This window comes from Arachis ipaensis, chromosome B5 (genome assembly GCF_059453495.1).
Source record: "Arachis ipaensis isolate K30076 ecotype BB chromosome B5, ASM5945349v1, whole genome shotgun sequence".
NCBI classification, from domain to species: domain Eukaryota; kingdom Viridiplantae; phylum Streptophyta; class Magnoliopsida; order Fabales; family Fabaceae; genus Arachis; species Arachis ipaensis.
The window spans coordinates 77,817,964-77,843,195 of NC_142440.1; the positions used below are offsets into that span (position 1 = coordinate 77,817,964).

Sequence of the window (25,232 nt, forward strand, 5' to 3'; positions counted from 1 at the left end):
GGGAAGTTCACTAATTACACTCTCCTCACCGCGCCAATTATGGAAGTTTACCAACAAATAGCCGAGAAGGGGATCTTGTCGAAACCCCGACGTTTGAAAGAACGAACAGGCGGGAACAAGAGCCTCTACTGTGATTAACACAAGGGCTATGGGCACAAGACGCAGGACTGCTTCGACTTGAAGGTCGTGCTGGAACAAGCGATCAGGGATGGAAAGCTAGCCGATCTCTCCCACCTCATTAGGGAGCCGAGGAGACGGAATCGTGACCACGAGGGCGAAGACAAGACCCAGGCAGGAAAGCGATGCCAAGAGCCAGAGGACGACAACCACAGCCTTACCATAGTGAACGTGGTAACGGCGAGAAATGCGGTGCCTAGGTCCAAGTCGGCACATAAGAAAGACGCCAAAGTCTTGGCTATTTCCACATCCTCCATGCGAAACCCCAAGACACTTCTATCCATTTCATTTGGGCTGGAGGACCAATGGTTCGACGAGGTCGCGGAAAGCCCTCCCATGGTCATTACGGCCAGAGTGGGAACCGGCCTCATCAAGCGGATCCTCGTGGATACGGGAGCAGATTCGAACATCATGTTCCGCAATGTGGTCGACGCCTTAGGCCTACGGGATGCCGATTTAAAGACCCACTAGCACTGCGTCGTAGGACTCGGCGACCACTTCATCAAGCCAGACGGGATAATCTCCCTGCCGACCTCCGTGGGACAGGGCCAAGGGAAAAGAACGGTAATGGCAGAGTTCGCGATCCTACGAGACTCCACGACCTACAACGTCATCCTAGGGAGGAAAACCATCAACGACTTAGGGGCAGTCATCAGCACGAGGATGCTGATAATGAAGATCATAACTGAAGAAGGATCAGTAGGGTCGGTAAGGGGAGACCTGGAAACGGCAGTCGCTTGCGACAATGCCAGTCTCTCGTTAAGAAAGAAATCCAAAGAAACATCAGGGGTGTTCCTTGCCGACTTGAATGCCAGAGTCAGCGACAAGCCGAGGCCCGAACCAGAAGGGAACCTGGAAAAGTTTAGAGTCGGCGACACGGAGGAGAAGTTCACCTTCGTGAACAGAAACCTCCCTCACGAGCTGAAAGAACCTCTAATGGAAATGATCAAGGCCAATGGTGACCTATTTGCTTAGACACCAGCCGACATGCCGGGGATAGACCCCCAACTCATGTCACACCATTTGGCCGTCAAGCCAGAAGCCAGACCGGTGGCCCAAAGGAGGAGGAAGATGTCACATGAGAGAGCAGAAGAGGTGGCCAAGCAGACGGCCAGCCTCCTCGAAGTAGGATTCATTTGGGAACTTGACTACTCGACCTGGCTGTCGAATGTAGTCTTAGCAAGAAAGCGTAGTGGGAAATGGAGGATGTGCGTGGATTATTCTGATCTAAACAAAGCATGTCCCAAGGATTGCTACTCCATACCCAACATTGACGCACTCGTCGACGCGGCGGCGGGGTACCGGTATCTGAGCTTTATGGATGCTTATTTCGGCTACAATCAGATCCCGATGCACCGGCCAGACGAAGAAAAATCGGCATTCATAACGCCAGGGGGAATTTATTGCTACAAGATAATGCCCTTCGGCCTGAAGAACGCAGGGGCCACATACCAAAGGTTGATGAACAAGATATTCGGCGACATCATTGGCAAAACGGTGGAAGTCTACGTGGACGACATCCTTGCCAAGACCACCTGACCCGAAGACCTTTTGAGCGATCTGGAAAGCGTATTCATGGCTCTCCAACGACACGGCATGAGGCTCAACCCCCTCAAGTGCGCCTTTACCATGGAGGCCGGGAAGTTCCTAGGGTTCATGATAACCCAAAGGGGGGTGGAAGAAAATCCTAAAAAATGCCAAGCAATACTCCAAATGAAGAGCCTGGGCTGTGTCAAGGACGTCCAGAGACTGGCGGGAAGGCTCACTATGCTATCCCGTTTCCTCGGGGTGTCGACTGCAAAAGCCCTACCTTTCTTTAACCTAATGAGAAAGGGAATAGCATTTGATTGGATCCCGGAATGCGAGAAAGCGTTCAACCACTTTAAAAAGATACTTGCAACACCGCCTGTGCTCGGTAAACCTGTGGTCAGAGAACCGCTATACCTATACCTGGCTGTAATGGAGGAAGCGCTGGCGGTGGTCTTGGTGCGGGAAGAAGCGAAAGTCCAACAACCAATTTACTTTGTGAGTAAAGCGCTGCAAGGAGAAGAACTTAGGTACAGCAAGTTGGAGAAACTGGCATTAATGCTCTTGACCTCTTTCTGCAGGCTACGACAGTACTTCTAAGGTCACCAAGTGGTCGTAAGAACGGACCAGGGAATTCGTCAAGTGTTCCAAAAGCCCGACCTAGCGGGAAGGATGATGACCTGGGCCATCGAGCTGTCCCAATATGATTTAAGGTACCAGCCCCGACATGCAATCAAGGCGCAAGCAATGGCAGACTTCCTGGTGGAAGTAACGAGAGACCCAACCGAGGACACGGGCCCACGGTGGAAGCTCCATGTTGACAGAGCCTCCAACCAGACGTCCAGGGGAACCGAGATCATCTTAGAAAGCCCAACCAGGGTCATTTATGAACAATCGATCAAGTTCGAGTTCCCAGTGTCGAACAACCAAGCGGAGTACGAAGCCCTCCTAGGCGGTTTGATTTTAGCCCGGGAAGTCGGGGCTACGAGGCTAGAAGTATGCAGTGACTCACAGATCATCATGTCGCAAGTGAATGGTAGCTACCAAGCTAGGGATTTGCTATTACAAAAGTACTTAGAGAGGGTTAAAGAACTTAGCAAACAGTTCGAGGAGGTCACGGTCCAACACGTTCCAAGGGAGACGAACACACGGGCAGACCTCCTGTCCAAGCTAACGAGCACTAAACCTGGAACCGACAACTGCTCCCTCATCCAGGGCATCACGAAAGAGCCAGCGGTTGCCCTCCACCTGACCAAGATAAGCCCCTCTTGGATGGACTCCATCACCGATTTCCTGCAAAATGGCAAACTCCTTGGAGGTGAGAAGGAAGCCAAAGCATTAAGAAGGGAGACTACCAAATACATGGTAATACAGGGCTAACTATTCAAAAAAGGACTTAGTCAACCTCTGCTGAAGTGCCTACACCCCGACCAGACGGACTACATGCTCAGAGAAGTCCACGAGGGGTGCTGTGGTCACCACATCGGGGGCAAAGCCCTAGCAAGGAAGCTTATCCGAGCTGGATACTACTGGCCGTCAATGATGAAAGACTCCAAGGAGTTCGTGAAAAAATACGTGAAGTGCCAAGAGAACGCTAATTTCCACAGAGCACCGGCCACCGAACTGAGCCTGATGACGGCCTCCCGACCCTTCGCGCAGTGGGGAGTCGACCTCTTGGGACCTTTCTCGGGTGGCCCAGGGCAAGTCAAATATCTCATAGTCGTCGTCGACTATTACACCAAATGGATAGAAGCTGAGCCACTGGCCACTATCTCCTCATCCAATTGTAAAAAATTCATGTAGAGGCAGGTGATAACTCGGTTCGGCATCCCGAAAGTCGTCATCTCAGACAACGGGACGCAGTTCACCGATAAGAAGTTTGTAGAGTTCCTCGCCGGCTTGGGCATCAAACAAAAATTCTCCTCAGTAGAGCACCCCCAGACAAACGGACAAGTCGAGTCCGCAAATAAGGTCATCTTGCTGGGCCTCAAGAAACGACTAGACAACAAGAAAGGAGCATGGGCTGATGAGCTCACCTCTGTCCTCTGGTCCTACCGTACAACCGAGCAGTCCGCCACGGGAGAAACCCCCTTCCGCCTGACATACAGGGTTGACGCAATGATACCTGTAGAGATCGACGAGCCAAGTCCACGATTACTTCTCAAGGGGGTGGAAGAAGCTGTAGAAAAGGACCTAGTGGATGAGACCAGGGAGAAGGCCCACCTGTCAGAAGTAGCACTAAAACAAAGAATGGGCCTGCGCTACAACACCAAAGTGCTCAAGAGGGAATTTGAATAGAACGACCTCGTCCTACGGCGCAATGACATCGGCCTACTGGCCCAGGGAGAAGGCAAACTAGCGGCGAACTGGGAAGTCCCCTACAGGGTCAAAGAAGTGATTGGCAAGGGTGCCTACAAATTGGAGAAGCTCGATGGAAGGGAAGTCCCGAGAACTTGGAATGTGGGCAACCTGAGAAGGTTTTACCCCTAGATCAAGCATGCCGACCGGGCGATCTAACGAGATAAATCGCTTACCTTTGTATCTACCTTGGTAACAGACTTGCTTAATTAACAGTTAATCTTTACTTGTCTTTTCTACCAATTTAATTTCTATTATTCTTTTTCCTACTTAAACATCACACGACAACAAGTTCCACGACGCATTAAACGGAACCAGAACACGGCACCCCGGGACTGATCACCCTGGGAGCCACCTAAACCAAAGCCATTACAAAATGGCTACAGCGATAACAAAAGGCCACGACCTGGCTCCGACAAACTACCAACGCAACGGTAAATAAACATGATCGCAAAGCTCACACCAACAAAACGGTAACATGACGAAGTAAAAACACTACTAGAGGCAAAGACGACGGTAACGATAAGCCGACCAAGCGACTTTTAAAGTATAAGAATATAAACAAGTTCTACAATATAAGCAAGTTCTAAAACAAAAACCACAAATCCATACAAAAACACTTCTTCGGCATGTCAATAATCTTGCCATCCTTGATTGTCTTGAAAACTCCAATCGCCGACGTGTCAAAGTCGAGAGCCACGATCTTCACCTGGGCCTTAAGAGCCTCATCTGTCATGAAGATCGCGTTCTTTCACTGCTCTCTAGTCACCTTATATTTCTTCTTGAGCTCTTCAACCTCAGCTTGAACAGCCTTAGCCAACGAGACGGCCTCGTTACGTTCTTTCTCCAAGACAACCACCCGACCTTGCGCGGCATTCAGCTGGCTCTCTAGAGTCATCTCCCGCCCAGTCAAACGGGACACGGTCTCATCGGAGGCTTTCATCTTCTCCTCGGTAGACATAGCTTTCTCCTCAGCAACCTTGAGTTTTTCCCCCACCTCGAACAGCTGCTCTTGAAGCATTTCGACTTGAACTTTGAAATCATTGTTGGTCGTGGCAGCAGATTCAAGCTTTCTTCGTAGTGACTGCATCCCCGACAACTCGAACTCGGCCTTCCGAGCTATCACAGCTCCACAGAGCAGCGTGCGGTACATCCACCTCGCCTACCCTGCCAGCTCGGTACCGAGGAAGTGATCCTCCGTGCCAGGGATCAGTTGGGAGTCGATGAAAGCCCCAACATCAAAGTTTCTCTCCATGACAGTGAGAGTTCCCTCAGGGCTGGAAGACGCCCTCTGCCTCTTTGGGGGTGGGGATAAGCTTCAAGTCATCATCCTCAGGTCGAGCAGAGGTTGAGTGCTCAGGGCTGGCCGTCTTCTCACGGACAGGAGAAATGCGCACCCCGTCAAAAGTCCTACCCGTCATGTCGGTGTCACGGGGTGATGGGGTCGCCTGACCCTTATCCTCAGAAGGTCCCTCCAGTTTCCCGTCAACCTTCTCCGCTTCCTCCTCATTGTTGTCTGCCAGAAAAGTCTTGAACAAGTCCTCAAGCCCTGTCACAGAAGCAGACATCTCCACTGCAACAAAAAATAAACAAGTTAGTCGTGGAATCGGCACAACCAAGCGAATGAATGGAAATGCAAATTACAAGGCAAAACAACTCACAGACATAATTCCTGGCGACCTCCCGGTCACCCATCAAAAGGTGGGGATTCACATGGTTCTTCCCAAAAACTGTCAACAACACGTCGGCGACCCTCTTGTCCACAGTAGACATCCCCTTATAAGACACCTTAATGAATGTGTTGGATCCCGCCCTGAAACTCCAGTACGTCGGAATGAGGCGCTTCCCTTCTAACGACAACCAAAAGGGGTGACGACCTTTGACCGGACGCACCTTGAAATATTTATCTTTAAATCAATGGTAAGAGTCCTCGAACAAGCCGAAGATCCTCTGACCCTGGGTAGATCGGAAGGACATAAACCCTTTTCCTCGCCTTCCCCTCCTTGGAAGGATTAGTGAGGTTGAAGAAGAAAAGGAAGACGTCAACAGATACCGGCAACTCCAGGTATTCACATACCATCTCGAAACAGCGGATAGAAGCCCAACTGTTCGGATGTAGTTGCAACGGCGCCACAGAGATCCGATTAAGAAGCGCCATTTGGAAATGAGAGAACGGGATACGAACCCCCACCTGAGTAAACATGTATTTATAGAACCAGATCCAGTCGGGGACCGGGGGGAGTCGAAATTAAGCTCATACAGCCGTTCGTTTGGAGCAGGAACGAAGACGTCATAATTGGCTTCCCCGTCTGTCCCTCCACACAAGTACTCGCCTTGTCGGAACTCTGTTAACTACCCCTCATCCATCTGGTTTGGCAAATCCTTCACATCGGAAGTCACCCAAGCGTAGGGATCATAACTCGCGGCAGAGGGAGAGGCCTGAGAAATGATGCGAGGCATACTTACAGTGGGGGTACCACTCCGTTAGTCTATGAGGTCGGGAGTCTAGAAAAAGCCTAGAAACTATATTTGTCCTATCAAACAATTAAGATCAAGCATGGCTAAAAGCTAAACCCAAACAAAGCCTACCCTGGAATGGTAACCCCCCTAACGCACCTACTTGACACTGAAAGAATATCTATCATACAAAAACCAAACAAACAGCAAAAACAAGAAGCAAACAACAAACGTACAGAAAAGCCAGCAGTAAGGAAAAAAAAGCATTGAAGCAGAAAAGAGAAGGGATCGATGTTTACCTGGATTGATTGCAAAAACTTGGAAGAAAAAGAGATGCGCAAGGATGCTAGAACGAGGCTCTAGGATATTTGGGTGTGAAGAAGAGAAGAATGAGATAGAAGAAGCAAGGGTGGGAGAGGAAAACCAATGCAAAACTGTTTAAAACTGCCACTCAGGGAGCGCGAAAGGCCTCGAGGCAAAATGGTCTTTGCGCACAGGGTTTTCCAAACCATTATGAGTATTTAATGCTTCACACGAAGAACGAGGCGACAAGCGGTCATTCCAGCAACGAACAGACACACGCGCAAGAGGGACGTCCCCTCCACGGATGGCCGACCTGGCGACAAGGCACGAAAGAAGAGGTGACACGCCACCAACGATCCTCACGGTCATTGCTGACGCATCGGGGGCACTGTTATGGCCTGGCCCAAATGGAGTATGGGCCAGCCCGACCCACTAACCACCCGACCCGAACGGTCGGGTGCAAGGCGCCCAGACGCTGACCCGGACACGCGTCCCTTACAGCTCTGCTACAGCTGTGCGGAGGGAGCGTTGAAGAAGGTGGGCCTGTCCTTGCAGGGCCCACCTTTGACACGGTATATATATAAGGAAGGTCCTACCCTTCCCCCAAGGTACGTCACATACCACTCACCCTTTTCCACCTGTGCACTTTGCTGACTAGAGCGTCGGAGTGTCTTTGCAGGTGACACCCCCTCTCCACACGAAGAGCTCGGGAAGTCAGCTGCACTCCCTTCAACCCAGTAAACCGGAACCAGGTGATCCCCCTCTCATCAATCGAAGTACCAACCTGAACCGTCCGGTACCCGACCTACCGAACAGAGCTCATAAACCAAATTGTCAACATAAAGTAATCAACAAGGAAAAGAAATAAACTAAAATGCTAGAACAATTAAAAGTAGAAGAGAAACTAAATTAAAGGAACATTGAACCTGGAATTGAGAAGAAATAAACCTAAAACTAAGGGAAATGCTAAAACCTAGAGAGAGGAGAGAACCTCTCTCTCTAGAAACTACATCTAAAACCTAAATTGTGTGAATGAATGTTGTATGTTGAGTCTCTACTTGTCCCCTGGCTTTAGTTTGCATTTTTGGGCCGAAAACTGGGTCTAAACTCAACCCAAAATCGCCCCTAGCATTTTCTGCGATTTCTGCAGGTAGTGCATGTCATGCGTACGCGTCAGTCACGCGTACGTGTCGATTAACAAAATTCCTGGTCACGCATACATGTCAGTCACGCGTACGCGTCGCTTGTCTTCTGCGCTAGTCACACGTACGCGTCAGGTACGCGCACGCGTCGTCGTGTAAACTCCAATTCACGCGTACGTGTTAGGTACGCACATGCATCTATCCTCGCTGGTTGTCTCCTTTATTTCTTGTGTTCCTTCCATTTTTACAAGCTTCCTTTCTATCCTCTAAGCCATTCCTGCCCCATAAAGCCTGAAATCACTTAACACACATATCAAGGCATCGAATGGTAATAAGAGAGGATTAAAATTAGTAATTTAATGCCAAAGAAGCATGTTTTCACTCATAGCACAGAATCAGGAAGGAAAATATAAAACATGTGAATTATATGAATAAGTGTGAGTTTAGTGGATAAAATCCACTCAATTAAGTACAAAATGTACCACGAAATAGTGGTGCATCAGTATTCATCAAATTGTATTTTCAGAAAAAGAAACTAAGTTGAAGATCTTCTTACTATCAAAAACTGAAATTTAAACTTCCTAATCTACTACCTACAACCTACCTTTAAAAAGCAATGAAACAACAACATTAGACTGAGATTTAAACTACCTAAATTGATAAATTTTAAGCTACTTCTAAGAAAGCAGTAAATCAAAAGGATATAAAGTGTTAGGGTACCTCCCAACTAGCGCTTCTTTATCGTCATTAGCTTGACGTTCTTCCTTCTTTAGCTGATATGGTAGCTCACTCTCTTCTCATCCAGTGAGTCTCCCAAGTAATGCTTGAGTGTATGACCATTTACAGTGAAACTTCTTTGTGTTTTGTCCTCCATGAGCTCTACATGACCATAAGGTGATACTTTGAGGATGGTGAAGGGTCCAGACCATCGAGACTTAAGCTTCCCTGGGAAGAACTTGTGTCTTGAATTGTACAGCAACACTCTTTGTCCCTCTATGAACTCTCTCCTTACTATCTTTTGATCATGCCACCTCTTTGTGTTTTCTTTGTAATTCTTTGCATTGTCATAGGCTTGATTTCTGAATTCCTCCAGCTCATTGAGTTGCATTAGTCTCCTTTCTCCAGCGGCTTGTGATAAACCCCGATTTTGTGGTTTATCTTATGCTTATTTTAGGGGATTTTATCACCTTTTCTCACATTTATTCAATGAAATAGCATGTTTTGTAATTTTCCCTTGAATTGTACTTAAGTGTAAAAACATGCTTTTTGGGCTCTTAAATTGGTAATTTTGATTCACTTTAATTCCATTCGATGCCTTGATGTGTTTGTTGAGTGATTTCAGGTTCATAAGGCAAATATTGGATGGAAGAAATGAGGAGAAAAGCATACAAAGTGGAGAATGCATGAAGAAACAAGGATTAGGAATGTATCAATGGGCGCGCACGCGTACAAGGTGCGCACGCGTACAAGGCGCGCATGCGTAGGAGTGATGTCACATAAGGACGCGCACGGGTACATGACGCATCCGCACTGATGAAGAATTTGCCAATTGACGCGCACGCGCCGCCGATACTCTCACGTGACCCACTTAAAGGAAAAACACTGGGGGCGATTTCTGAGCTGCCCAGGCCCAAATCTAACTTGTTTTTTAGTGTATTTCATGTAGAATTGAAGTCCAAGCAAAGGGGGAGCAATTAGTTTAGCCAACATAAACTTTTAGTTAGTTTTCTAGAGAGAGAAGCTCCCTCTTCTCTCTAGAATTAGGAATTAGGATTAAGTTTAGTTCTTAGATCTAGGTTTAATTCATGCTTTGATTTACTTTTCTTTTGTAATTTTGTTCTTCCTCTATATCTCCTCTCTCAAGTTTAGCATTTAATTCTTGTAATTCTCTACTTTTATGTAGATGCACTTTTGTTTTTCCATTTTCCTTTAATGTAATTTATGATTCATGTTCCTTTATTATTCATTTGATTTGTTGTTGTTTAATTCCTTGCAATTGAGTAGTGTAGAATTACTTTCCTTGCAATTTTACTATGTTTACCTTTTATGCCTTCCAAGTGTTTGATAAAATGCTTGGTTGGATTTTAGAGTAGAATTTTATGCTCTTGGCTTGGGAAGGTAACTTAGGAACTCTTGAGTTCCTAATGTCCAAGTGATTGATGATTGGGAGCCATTAACTCTAGATCTCACTAATTGAACTGGTGGAGAACTAGGACTTATGGACTTGGATTGATCTAACTCACTTGACTTTCCTCTACTATTAGTTAGGGGTTAATTTAGTGGGATTGATCCTTGCCAATTCTCATGTTGTGGTCAGTGATAAGGATAGAGATCCTTGACCATCAACCTTTGCCAAGACCCTTTTAGTTGTTATTCAAATTTCCTTGTCATTTACTTTTCATGTTTCTCATACAAAAACCCCAAAACATGCTCCATAACCAATAACAAGACACTTTATTGCAATTCCTAGGGAGAACGACCCGAGGTTCTAATACTTCGGTTTATAAATTTAGGGGTTCGTTTTAGTGACAAACAAATTTTTGCATGAAAGGATTAGTGATTAGTTTAGAAACTATACTTTACAACGAGAATTCATTTGTGAAATTCTAGACCATCAAAGATTCGTTCATCAGCTTGATCATCAAAATTCAGCACTTTTAGAGCCCAGAATGCTCTATGTTCAAGCTCAACTGGTAAGTGACAAGCCTTGCCAAACACCAATTGGTATGGAGACATCCCAATGGGTGTTTTAAAGGCTGTCTTGTAGGCCCATAATGCATCATCCAGCTTTTTAGACCAATCCTTTCTTGAGCTGCCAATAGTTTTTTCAAGAATTCTTTTGAGCTCTCTGTTTGAAATCTCAGCTTGTCCGTTGGTCTGTGGATGGTATGGAGTTGCTACTTTGTGTTTCACTCCATATTTAGAGAAGAGTGCTTCAAGTTGCCTATTGCAGAAGTGTGATCCTCCATCACTGATGAGAGCTCTAGGAACTCCAAATTTGCGGAAGATATTCTTTCTCAAGAAGTTCATCCCAACCTTGTTGTCATTTGTTGCTGTGGCTATGGCTTCTACCTATTTTGAAACATGATCTATAGCGAGCAATATATAATTATTTGAGTATGAGGATGGGAAAGGTCCCATAAAATCAATTCCCCACACATCAAATAATTCTAACTCCATTATAAACCTCTGTGGCATCTCATTTTTCTTGGGTAAATTGCCAGCCCTTTGGCATTTATCACACCTTGATACTAATTCTTTTGCATCCTTGAACATGGTTGGCCAATAGAACCCACATTGTAGCACCTTGGCTGCAGTTCTTTCCCCACTAAAATTCCCTCCATATGCAGAGCCATGACATTGCCAAAGTAGTTCCTGCCCTTCTTCATGGGAAATACACTTTCTCAAGATCCCATCAGCACATTTTTTAAACAAAAAAGGCTCATCCCAAATGTAGTATTTAGCATCTTTGATTAGCTTCCTCTTCATGTGTTTGTTGATGTTGGTTGGTAGTTCTCCAATAGCCTTGAAATTGGCTATGTCCCCAAACCAAGGGGCTTCATAGATCATCATCAACTGCTCATCAGGGAAGCTCTCATTCACTGCAATTTGGGGTGTATCGTCTTCGTTTTGTGGGATCCTTGATAGGTGGTCAGCCACCTTGTTCTTTGCTCCACTCTTATCTTTTATTTCAATGTCAAACTCTTGGAGTAGCAGGATCCACCTTATTAGTCTGGGCTTAGACTCTTGTTTGGTAAGCAAATATTTGAGTGCTGCATGATCAGTGAATACAATTACTTTGGAACCAATAAGATATGATCTAAATTTATCAAAAGCAAAGACGATGGCAAGTAATTCCTTCTCTGTAGTGGTATAGTTTTTTTTATTCTCATTAAGGACTTTGCTGGCATAGTAAATAACATGCACTAATTTGTCCCTCCTCTGTCCTAAAACAGCACCAACAGTAAAGTTAGATGCATCACACATCTGCTTAAAGGGTAGATCCCAGCAGGGTGGTTCTATAATAGGTGCAGAGGAGAGTTTGTTCTTAAGTTCTTCAAAGGCTAGCATGCATTCATTATCAAAGACAAAAGGTACATTAGAGACAAGTAGGTTGCTCAAAGGTTTGGCAACCTTTGAGAAGTCTCTAATGAACCTCCTGTAGAAGCCAGCATGTCCTAGAAAACTTCTAATTGCTTTGACATTGCAACGTGGGGGTAACTTTTCAATCACCTTGACGTGGCGAAAATTAGCCAATTAAGAAATTAATAGAAGAAATACGTTGCAAGTACAGTTCTTAACCAGCAAAAATTCGCTTATCAACTTAGAAGGGTTGTCACAAATTTAGAATAAAAATACTGGGAGTAGGAATCCCAAGTCGTCTCCCAACGAGCTGACAAAAGAGTGCTATTTTATTAGTCAGGAGTTTTCTGAGAATTTTTAAGAGTTGTAGAACAGAAAAGTAAATGATTGTAAATTGAGGACAATGAAAATTAACGAGAGAATTTATTCAATTAAATAAAAGCCTTGACCGGGGGTAGATTAATTAGAAGTTCTATCCTTTTTGGTTTTTTTTCCAAGTGGGATAGCAAAAGGTTGTTGTTCTACTTAGTCATCCCTTACTAAAAAAAGGAAAGTCAAGCAACCAACTAATCAACTCTGAATCCCAGGTTCTAATCCTCTCCGTAGGAAGGATTAGAGTCAGAGACTAGAGAGTTAGCCAATAACTTCCAATTATACTAATCACTTGAGCATTCTAACTCTAGAGTCTCCTTTTAATCAACCCCCAAGTCAAGTTGGGAGTCTACTCTGTTGACATGAAAATTACTTACATAGAATTAAAAAGGGAATAAAAGGAAGACATGATAAACAATAACTGAAAATTAATTAAAAGTAAAAATAGTTCTTTGCATTAATAAATTCCAAAATTCAACATACGTATCTGAACAGGGTCAATAAGTAATCAAAAGAGTAAAGGAATAAGAAAGCAAACTAGAACTATGAATGTAAAGGAAACTTAAAGGAAGTCATAATTTCTCTCTAAGATTTCAAACTAAAAGCTAAAATTATTCGTAATGTCAATATCCGTTGAGTCTCTGCTTGTCCCCTGGCTATAGTCTGTGTTTCTGGGCCAAAAACTGGGTCTAAACTTGGCCCAAAATTGCCCCCATCATTTTCTGTGATTTCTGCAGGTCACACATGTCACGCGTACGTGTCAGGCACGCGTACGCGTCAGTGCTCATCTTTCATCTTTGCATGTCAGGCGTACGCATCAGGCACGCGCACGGGTCGTCGTGAAAACTCCAATTTACGTGTACGCATCAGGTACGCGCACGTGTCGCTGTGCAGATTTCCAAATCGCGCGCACGCGTGAGGCATGCGTGCGCGTCGATGCTCGCTGGTTGTCTCCTTTATTTCTTGTGTTCCTTCCATTTTTTCAAGCTTTCTCTCCATCCTCTAAGCCATTCCTGTCCTGTAAAGCCTGAAAACACTTAACGCATAGATCACGGCATCGAATGGTATAAAGGGGAATTAAAATACACAAATTAAAGCCTTAGGAAGCTAGTTTTCAACCATAGAATAAAACTAGGAAGGAATTGTAAAACCATGCAATTTGTATGAATAAGTGTGCAAAGACTTGATAAAAACCACTCAATTGAGCACAAGATAAACCATAAAATAGTGGTTTATCAACCTCCCCACACTTAAATATTAGCATGTCCTCATGCTAAGCTCAAGGAGATCAAAAGAATAAATAGGGAAAAGTAAGACTTATGAAATGCAACCTATATATGAATGCAACTATATGCTAAGATGATTCTGTCTACTTGGTTAAAAGTAAATAAGTTCCTTCAGACAAACATAAACCAGATTCCACTAATTCAAATCATACTAAAAGATAAGTAAACTTGTAAGAAGATAGCTCATGAAAGCAGGGAACATAGAATCAAGCATTAAACCCTCACTGGTAGTGTATATGCATTCTAATCACTCAAGTGTATAGGGTAATCCACTCTAGTCTTCTCTAGTCATGCTTTCTAAACTTTGTTCTTCACCTTACCAATCAACAAAAATTTAGTGCACCAATGCAAACATCATGAGGTCTTTTCAAGGTTGTAATGGGGCTAAGGTAAAGGAGAGGATATATGTATGGCCAAGTGGGCTATAAATTGAATCATTGACTAGCCTAAGCTCTCACCTAAACATACACACTCTATATACTTCTAAAATCATGCCTAGCTACCCAAAATTCCCACTTTTGCATCACATACTCATGTATCAACTTTTCTTTAATTTTATCACATATGCATTGATTTTTCATTAAATTAACGTTGGGGTAATTTTGTCCCCTTATTTATTTATTTATTGGAATATTTTTTTGTTTGATGATTCTTTTTTTATAAAAGTAAACATAACTTATCAATGCACATGGATTTTTTAATTTTTCGGGTTTCACATGAGTAGGTACCCAAATTTTCAATATTTTCTCATTTAAACACTGTACACTTTCATTAACCCAAGTTCCCATAGTTCCCCACACTTAATTAATACACAATCTCTATGTTAAGCTAACCAAAGATTCAATTGGGGGTAATTAATTGTTTTTCCGCTTAAGGCTAGTGATGCAGTAAAATATAGAACAAATGGGGATTAAAAGGCTCAACGTGGCTAACAAGGGTGATTGAAAGGGTAGGCTATTTGGGATAAGTGAGCTAATAACAAATAATGGCCTCAATCATATGTATGCTTATAAATACACTAAACATTGGACATATAGAATGGAACAAAATATAGATTGCAATTATAGAGAAGGAAACACACAAGAATAAAATGTTATGGTTAAGTAGTGTAACCATGTAATTAAGCTCCAATCTCACGGGTTGTGTGTTCTTAGCTACAATTCATGTTCCAATTTACAGTTTTCAAACAACTTTTAACACAAATTTTTTTTAATTTAAATTAGTGAAATATTATAAAATAGAGTCTTGAAAAGAAGTTTATTACTTTAACCAAGCAAACATACTTGCAAACAATTATTATCATGCAATCTATTCTATCTAACAAAAGAAAAACTAAAATGTTGGTGTTAAGAGAGAGAGATTACCTCCGAAAGTCAGGTACTGACCGATCTCCCCACACTAAAAGCTTGGTGCTGTCCTCGGTGATATCAGTCAGGAACAAAGGGGGGCTGGTAACAGCATCTCCACAGTCGGGGTTGTCATGGCTTCCAGTGCTGGTAGCTGAGGTGGATTCCGGAGTGTCTTGTTACAGCGCTTGTAAATCGGCTCCTTGAGGTATGTAAATCGGCGCTTGTTACGGCGCTCCATTCGCTTTGCCTGCCGGTCAAGCCGGTCCAATCTCTGATGTATCTGAAGGAGCAGCTAATTTGTTGAAGGTGCTTGTGACGTGGAAGGAGGAGGAATATTTCCGGCCAGGTCTACAGTCCGGCTAGTAGTGGCTACTGGGGGTCTGATGTACTTCCCATTGGGGACATACTGATCATCCCACAGAGTTTTGGTCTTGGTATTCCCAGCTCTGTAGGAGACTCCGGCTGCTAAGACTAGATCTGAAACCAAGGTGGGAAAAGGTAGGTTGCCCGCAATCTGTACGTGTCCCATGGCATGCTGGAGGTGTCTTGGTAAGTGATGACTTGTCATCATGTAACGTTTTTCTATGCTTTTTCATACAAGAAATTGATGATTAGTGCTTAAATATTGCATTTTTTGTGCTTAAATGGTATATTTCTTTGATCTTTTGATTTGATAAACTTTGTAGGAAATAAGAAGAAAAAGAAGCAAAAGAGTTTTGGGACACACTTTGAAAGTTGGAGCACACTTTGATGCCTTAGGCCACGCTTTTAAAAGCGTCGCCCATGACCATGAATGAAGGAAACAAAGGCTAGCGCTCAATTACATGGAGTGCTACGTTAAAATTGTTAACTTTTTCGGGTTTTTTTAGCCTTGTGACAACATGACCATGCCTCCTTCAAAGGGCTATAACTTGAGATACAGTTGTCCAATTGATGTGCTTCCAGTTGCGTTGGAAAGCTGACATTCAGAGCTTTCCAATGATATATAACAATATATATTTGATATGAAATTGAAGCACAAGTAATTGGCATCTTTAAGGCCCAAAAACAAACCAAGCAAGTGCTCACACCAAGGCTCGAAGAGGGGAACCACGTAGCGCTCAACCAAAGGCCCAAAAAGCATAGCGCTACGTTAACTCTTTTCACTTTATCGTGATTTCAAAGCTTGGGGAGGAGACTTGTGCTGTCCACACACAAGGAGTAGCGCTCAATGAGTTAACTGAGCGCTCAATAAGTGAGCGCTATTGGCAAAAGGGGACAGCCATGGTTCGAAGATGGAAACCCATATGCAAAGGGGAGCTACGTTGAAATACTTAACTGAGCGCTACATTACAAGGCTTGGTTTGAAGGGAGGCACAAAGCAAGGGAGCGCTACGTTACCTTTCCTCACTGAGCGCTCCACTGGAGCTAGTCCCCCAACCCATTTCCAAACAAGTGCACCCATGGACCATTTTCCATCAAGTGCCACCCAAGGCCAAACCAAAAAGCTACAACTCTGGCTCAATTAATCCCAATTTAAGCTCATTGACACACCAAAGCAAGCAAAACCCATGGACATCACTCAAAGGCACAGGAAAAAGCTAGATTAGGAATTTCATTTGAATTGTAATTTGTTTTCAATTTCAATTTCATTTTCATTTTGTAAAGCCTATAAAAAGGCATCAGTTTCATTTCATTAGGGAGGCTGGTTCTAATAGAGAGCAGTAGGAGTAGATTGGAGAGCTCTCTTTTAATTTTCCTTTTTGAATTTAAGAATTGAGATCGGATTTGGGTTCATTTTCTGTTTTCATTGTCTTTCTTTTGCAACTTCTACTTTCTGATTCTGGGCTTGTGAACTCTGATTGAAGAATTCTTTGATGTTCTTCCTCTTGGAGTTCCATTTCTTTTCTGTTTTTGGAATTTATGAATTAAAGATCGGATCTCAATTGCTTCTTTCTGATTTTTACTTCTTCTGGAAATTTTCATTTCTGCTTTAGTTCTTTTGCAAATCTACTTCATCTTCTACTTCTATGCACTTTACAATTCCAGTTTTATTTTAAATCCCAGTCCCCAAATCCTTTACTCTTCAAGCAATTTAAGATTCCCAGTAATTTAGATTCAGCAATTTAAGTTTCTTGCACTTTAAGTTTTAGTCATTTACTTTTCTTGCAATTTAAGTTTAAGCTATTTTATTTTCTTGCACTTTAAGTTTCTGCAATTTTACTTTCTGCACTTTAAATTCACTGCAATTTCCTTTTTGTTGGTTCAATTTCATCCAATTCACCAATGTTATCTTGACTAAGCTAATCACCCATTAAACTTGCTTGATCCATTAATCCCTGTGGGATCGACCTCACTCTTGTGAGTAATTACTACTTGATGCGACCCGGTAAACTTGCGGTGAGTTTTGGTGTGGAATCTAATTTCCACCCCCATCAAGTTTTTGGCGCCGTTGCTGGGGATTGATTTAGATCAACAATGATTAAGTGGGTGAGAAGTCTAGATCAAGTATTTTCTTTGTTTTTGTTCTCTGTTTTAAGTTGATAGCAAGGTGTTTGAGTTATTGCTCACTAAGAAATTCTTCTATGAGATATGAATTTCAATTTTCATTGGTGTTGTATCTTACAAAATTCAAATGGACTTCAACTCATCTTATGATCAAACAAATTTTATGGGATATTACCCACCATCACTAATCTCTAATGGTGGCTGGAAATATCACCAAGAAAATACAAATTCTGAGCACTCTAATCCATAAAATTTTGCTTCAGAGACACAAGATGAGCAAGTGAATCATATGGGATATTTCCCTCTACCACAAAATGATGCAAGTCATTATTCTAATGGTGGCTGGGAGTATCACCAAGAAATGATAAATGATCAAGCAAATCAAATGAGATATTGTCCAGAACCACAAAATGATTTATGTCATTATCTTCATGGTAGCTGGGCATATCAACAAGAGTATGAACAACCAAGTAAAATGAACAATTTCCCAGAACCACAAAGTGACTCATATTGCTATGATACTGACATAAATTGTGGCTGGGAAGGGAATTTCAATGTTTCATCTTCTGTTCATCAAGGAACATCATCATTTGATTGTGCTGTCAATGTATACATGGAAAATTGTTCCCCAATGCCACAAGATGATTCATACTGTGATGAATTCAACAATTCTTCAAATTGTGCTTGGGAGAATCAAAATCAGAAAGCATTTGACAATTCATACTCCACTTATCAAGAGCTATCATCACTTGAGCAAACCTTTAATTCATTCATGGAAAGATGTCAAACCTCACCTCCCAGTTCTTCATTCGAAAATTCTTCATTAATTAACTATCCCTTAACACAAAATCTCTTCCAAAACTCACATTCCACACAAACTTCCATGGACCAAAGCCTCTCAAGGCTTGAAACCATGCTTGAAAGATATGAAAGAGAAGCACAGAGATCCTGGAATGACCAAGAGAACTCCCTCAAAAACATGGAAGTGCTGGTAAACCAAATGTTAAGTGTGAAGGAGGGGGTGGAAGAGCAAGAAGAAGAGGCCCCTGTGTCAAGCAAATTTTTAGTGAAGAATGAGATTGTGGAGATAGTTGAACCTAAGATTACTGATGAGCGGATAATTTATACGCTTTTTGACACTGTTTTTAGGTAGTTTTTAGTATGTTTTAGTTAGTTTTTATTATATTTTTATTAGTTTTTAAATAAACATCACATATATGGACTTTACTATGAGTTTGTGTGTTTTTCTGTGATTTTAAGTATTTTCTGGCTGAAATTGAGGGACCTGAGCAAAAATCTGATTCAGAGGCTGAAAAAGGACTGCATATGCTATTGGATTCTGACCTCCCTGCACTCGAAGTGGATTTTCTGGAGCTATAGAAGCCCAATTGGCGCGCTCTTAATTGCATTGGAAAGTAGACATCCTGGGCTTTCCACCAATATATAATAGTCCATACTTTGCTCGAGATTTGATGGCCCAAACCGGCGTTCCAAGTCAGCATAAAAATTCTAGCGTCAAAACGCCAGAACTGGCATAAAAGCTGGAGTTAAACGCCCAAACTGGCACCCAAGCTGGCGTTTAACTCCAAGAAAAGTCTTTACATGTGAAAGCTTCAATGCTCAGCCCAAGCACACACCAAGTGGGCCCAGAAGTGGATTTCTGCATCATTTACCTATTTCTGTAAACCCTAGGCTACTAGTTCTCTATAAATAGGACCTTCTGCTATTGTATTTTCATCCTTTATCTTTAGTTCTATCTTTTGATCATTTTAGATCTCTAGACCTCCATGGGAGGCTGGCCACTTGGCCATGTCTACCCTATTTTCACTTATGTATTTTCAATGGTGGAGTTTCTACACACCATAGATTAAGGTGTGGAGATTTGCTGTTCTTCGTGAATTAATGCAAAGTACTATTGTTCTTCTATTCAACTCAAGCCTAATTCTTCTCCAAGATATTCATTCGCATTCAAGAACATGATGAATGTGATGATTATGTGACACTCATCACCATTCTCACTTATGAACGCGTGCCTGACAACCACTTCCGTTCTACATGCAAACAAACTTGAATGTGTATCTCTTGGATTTCTAATCTAAGATTGGAACCTTCGTGGTATAGGCTAGAATTATTGGCGGCCATTCCTGAGATCCAGAAAGTCTAAACCTTATCTGTGGTATTCTGAGTAGGATCTGGGAAGGGATGACTGTGACGAGCTTCAAACTCGCGAGTGTTGGGCGTAGTGACAGACGCAAAAGGATCAATGGATCCTATTCCAACATGATCGAGAACCGACAGATGATTAGCCGTGCGGTGACAGTGCATTTGGACCATTTTCACTGAGAGGACGGGAGGTAGCCATTGACAACGGTGATGGCCAACATAAAGCTTTCCATGGGAAGGAGTATGAATGATTGGATGAAGACAATAGGAAAGCAGAAGTTCAAGAGGAACAGAGCATCTTCATACGCTTATCTAAAATTCTCACCAATGAATTACATAAGTATCTCTATCTTATTTTATATTTTATTCATCTTTTAATTATCAATTCTTCATAACCATTTGAATCCGCTTGACTGAGATTTATAAGATGACCATAGCTTGCTTCAAGCCAACAATCTCCGTGGGATCGACCCTTACTCACGTAAGGTGTATTACTTGGACGACCCAGTGCACTTGCTGGTTAGTTGTGCGGAATTGTGAAAAAGAGTTGAGATTACAATTGTGCGTACCAAGTTGTTGGCGCCATTGATGATCACAATTTCGTGCTCCAAGTTTTTGGCGCTGTTGCCGGGGAACAAACAATCCCCGCGCAACCATGTTTTTGGCGCCGTTGCCGGGGATTGTTCGAGTTTGGACAACTGACAGTTCACCTTGTTGCTTAGATTAGGTAACTTTATTTTATTTTTCAGAATTTTTAAGAATGAATTCTAGAGTTTCAGATGATACTTTCATCATCACAGGAGCTAGTTGATTCCCATCAATTTGGCTGTTGCATGTAATGTCTGCTGAAGCTTGGCTAGCCATATCTAATCTTTTTAGACTGAAGCTTTAGACTAACGTTGCATGATTCCTGGAATTTTTATTAAGAATTTTGAAATCTTTATTTCCTTTTCCAAATAATTTTCGAAAAATGACAAAAAATTTTTATAAAATCATAAAACCAAAAATAATCTATGTTTCCTGTTTGAGTCCAGTGTCAATTTTTAAGTTTGGTGTCCTGCATATTTTATTTAACTTCTTGCAATTTTCGAATATATGCATTATGTTCTTCATTAATCTTCAAGTTTTTCTTGATGATTTCCTTGCTCTGATCTTTAAATTCTCTTGTTTTGTGTGTTTTGTTGTTTTTCAGATGCATTCTCAATTTGTTAGTGTCTCTAATATGAAAATTTATAAGTTTGGTGTCTTGCATGCATTATTTGTTTTTATCTTGATTTTCCATGATTAGTTTCATTTTATTATTTCTCATCATTAAAAATTCAAAAAATTTTCAAAATTATGTCTTTTCAAGTCAATAATACAGAGAATTGAAGATTGAGAACATGCAGCAGAGGAATTACACAGAAAAAGCTGGGCGTTCAAAACGCATAGTGAGGAAGGAAAACTGGTGTTTAAACGCCAGCCAGGGTACCTGGCTGGGCGTTAAACACCCAAAAGGGTAGTATTTTGGGCGTTAAACGCCAGAATGGATACCATTCTGGGTGTTTAACGCCAGCATGGCACAAGAGGGAAGATTTTGTTTTCAATTCAAATATTTTTCAAATTTTCATAATTTTTCAAAATCAAATCTTTTTCAGATCATATCTTTTCAATCATATCTTTTCAAAATCAAATCCTTTCCATTTTTTTTAGTATTTTCAAAAATCCTTGCTACAATTAATGATTTAATTCAAAATTTTCAAGTTATTACTTGCCTATTAAGAAATGATCAAATTTTAAATTCTAGAATCATGTCTTTTAATTTCTTGTTAGTCAAGTGATCAACTTTAATTTTAAAAATTTCTTTTAGATTGATTTTCAATCATATCTTCTCAATCATATCTTCTCAATCACATCTTTTTAAAAATAATTTTCAATCATATCTTTTTTTATTTCTGATTTCAAAATCTTTTTCCAAATCACTTAACTACTTTCTCAATTTTAATTTTCGAAAATCATCAATAAATTTTTTTCAAAATTTCTTTTAATTATTTCAAAATTTAATTTCGAAAATTCTTTTTCCCCTTCTCACCTTCTTCTATTTAAGGGACTAGCACTCTTCCTCAATGTGCAATTCAGACTCCCTCTCTCTATAAGTTCAAATTCTCTCCTTTCTACCTCCTCCTTCTATTCTTCTTTTCCTCTGACATCTCAAGGAATCTCTATACTGTGATATAGAGGATTCCATACTTTATTCTTCTCTCTTTCATATGAGCAGGAGCAAGGACAAAGGCATTCTTGTTGAAGCTGATCCTGAACCTAAAAGGACCTTGAAGAGAAAGCTAAGAGAAACTAAAGCACAACTCTCTAGAGAGGACGTAATAGAAATTTTCAAACAAGAGGAAGTCATGGCAGCCGAAAACAACAACAATGCCAACAACGCAAGGAAGGTGCTTGGTGACTTTACTGCACCTACTCTCGACTTCTATGGGAAAAACATCTCTATCCCTGCCATTGGAGCAAACAACTTTGAGCTGAAGCCTCAATTAGTTTCTCTAATGCAACAGAATTGCAAGTTTCATGGACTTTCATCGGAAGATCCTCATCAGTTCTTAGCTTAATTCTTGCAAATCTGTGATACTGTCAAGACCAATGGGGTTGACCCTGAGGTCTACAGACTTATTCTCTTCCCTTTTGCTGTAAGAGATAGAGCTAGGATATGGTTGGATTCACAACCTAAGGAAAGCCTGAACTCTTGGGAAAAGCTAGTCAGTGCTTTTCTGGCCAAATTCTGTCCACCTCAAAAATTGAGTAAGCTAAGAGTGGAGGTCCAGACCTTCAGACAGAAGGAAGGTGAATCCCTTTACGAAGCTTGGGAAAGATACAAGCAATTGATTAGAAGGTGTCCTTCTGACATGCTTTCTGAATGGAGCATCATGGGTATCTTCTATGACAGTCTGTCTGAACTGTCCAAGATGTCATTGGACAGCTCTGCTGGAGGATCTCTTCATCTAAAGAAGACGCCTGTAAAAGCTCAGGAACTCATTGAGATGGTTGCAAATAACAAATTCATGTACACTTCTGATGGAACCCTGTGAATAATGGGACAAATCAGAAGAAAGGAGTTCTTGAGATTGATACTCTGAATGCCATATTGGCTCAGAATAGAATATTGACTCAGCAAGTCAATATGATTTTTCAAAGTCTGTCTGGCATGCAAGCAGCAACAGGCAGTACCAAAGAAGCTTCAACTGAAGAAAAAGCTTATGATCCTGAGAACCCAGCAATGGAAGAGGTGAATTACATAGGAGAACCCTATGGAAACACCTATAATCCTTCATGGAGAAATCATCCAAATCTCTCATGGAAGGACCAACAGAGGCCCCAACAAGGCTTCAATAACAGTAATGATGGAAGAAATAGGTTTAGCAATAGCAAACCTTTTCCATAATCTTCTCAGCAATAGACAGAGAATTCTAAGCAGAGCCAATCTGACTTAGCAACCATAATCTCTGATCTAACTAAAACCACTCAAAGTTTTATGACTGAAACAAGGTCCTCCATTAGAAATTTAGAGACACAAGTGGGTCAGCTGAGTAAGAGGATTACGGAACTCCCTCCTAGTACTCTCCCAAGCAATACAGAAGAGAACCCAAAGAGAGAATGCAAGGCCATAAACACGTCCCACATGGCCGAATGCATAGAGGAGGGAAAGGCAGTGATTTCCAATGAGGAAAACCTCAATGGACGTCCACTGGCCTCCAAGGAGTTCCCTAATGAGGAACCATGGGAATCTGAGGCTCGCACTGAGACCATAGAGATTCCATTGAATTTACTTCTACCATTCATGAGCTCTGATGAGTATTCTTCCTCTGAAGAGGATGAAGATGTTACTGAAGAGTAAGTTGCTAAGTACCTTGGAGCAATCATGAAGCTAAATGCCAAGTTATTTGGTAATGAGATTTGGGAGGATGAACCCTCCATGCTCACCAAAGAACTGGATGACTTGACTAGGCAGAGATTATCTCAGAAGAGACAGGATCCTAGAAAGTTCTCAATACCTTGTACCATAGGCACCATGACCTTTGAGAAGGCTCTGTGTGACCTGAGGTCAAGTATAAACCTCATGCCACTCTCTGTGATAGAGAAGCTAGGGATCCGTGAGGTACAAGATGCAAAAATCTCACTAGAGATGGCAGACAATTCAAGGAAACAAGCTTATGGACTTGTAGAGGATGTCTTGGTAAAGGTTGAAGGCCACTACATCCCTACTGATTTCATAATCCTAGACACTGGGAAGAGTATGGATGAAACCCTCATCCTTGGTAGACCCTTCCTAGCCACAGCAAAAGCTATGATTGATGTTGACAGAGGAGAGCTGGTCATTCAAGTGAATGAGTCCTGCCTTGTGTTTAAGGCTCAAGGATCTCCTTCTGTACACATGGAGAAGAAGCATGCAAAGCTTCTCTCAATGCAGAGTCAAACAGAGCCCTCACATTCAAACTCTAAGTTTGCTGTTGGGAGGCCATCATAATGCTTTGAGTATCTGTGAGACTCCATGAGAGCCCACTGTCAAGCTATTGACATTAAATAAGTGCTTGTTGGGAGGCAACCCAATTTTATTTAATCATATCTATTTATTTTCCATTGTTATTTTATGTTTTCTGTAGGTTGATGATCATGTGAAGTCACAAAAACAACTGAAAAAGAAAAAAATAGAATGAAAAATAATATTAAAAAATAGCACACCCTGGAGGAGAAGCTTATTGGCGTTTAAACGCTAGTAAGGGTGGTATAATGGGCGTTAAACGCCCTGTCTGGCACCATTCTGGGTGTTTAACACCAGAAATGGGCACCAAACTGGCGTTTAACGCCAGAAATGGGCACAGAGCTGGCGTTTAAATGCCAGAAAGGAAAGAAAAGCTGGCGTTAATTGCCAGAAATGGGCAGCAACCTAGCGTTTAACGCTAGGATTGGCAATCAAGGGGGCGTTTACACGCTAATATGGTACAGGGATGAGAAATCCTTGACACCTCAAGATCTGTGGACCCCACAGGATCCCCACCTACCTCATCTCTCTCTCTCTTCTTCACACCTTTCCATAACACCCTTCCTCAAATACCATTCACCAATCCCCTCAATACCTCTTCCCCAAAAACTCCTCACCTATCAAACCCTACCCTCTTCTCCATAATCTCTTCACCAATCCACATCCATCCATCATAAAACCCCACCTACCTCACCATCCAAATTCAAACTACTTTCCCTCCCAAACCCACCCATACATGGCCAAACCCTACCCCTCTCTCCACTCCTATATAAACCAATCTTCACTCTTTCATTTTCACACATCATACACAATACCTCTCCCCCTTGGCCGAACCACTAAACCCCCTCCATCTCCTCTATTTTCTTCTTCTTCTACTCTTTTCTTTCTTCTTTTGCTCGAGGACAAGCAAACCTTCTAAGTTTGGTGTGGTAAAAGCATTACTTTTTTCCATAACCATTTATGGCACCAAAGGCCGGAGAAACCTCTAGAAAGAGGAAAG

At 42.1% G+C, this 25,232-nt stretch overlaps 1 protein-coding gene across 1 annotated transcript; it reads left to right on the forward strand.

Moving 5' to 3' along the window:
- The first annotated feature begins 2,451 nt into the window (after positions 1 to 2,451).
- LOC148564694 (uncharacterized) lies at positions 2,452 to 4,002 on the forward strand. Its single transcript, XM_088487074.1, has 2 exons — positions 2,452 to 3,069; positions 3,508 to 4,002. The coding sequence occupies exons 1-2, from the start codon at positions 2,452 to 2,454 to the stop codon at positions 4,000 to 4,002; spliced, it is 1,113 nt and encodes a 370-aa protein (XP_088343200.1).
- Positions 4,003 to 25,232: the final 21,230 nt, after the last annotated feature.

Bases quoted from the DNA above. Each gene is read 5' to 3' on its own strand.
- LOC148564694 (XM_088487074.1), top strand. From the start codon at position 2,452: ATGGCAGACTTCCTGGTGGAAGTAACGAGAGACCCAACCGAGGACACG. The intron at 3,070-3,507 runs GTAATACAGGGC...AAATTCATGTAG, and splicing joins GGGAGACTACCAAATACATG to AGGCAGGTGATAACTCGGTT.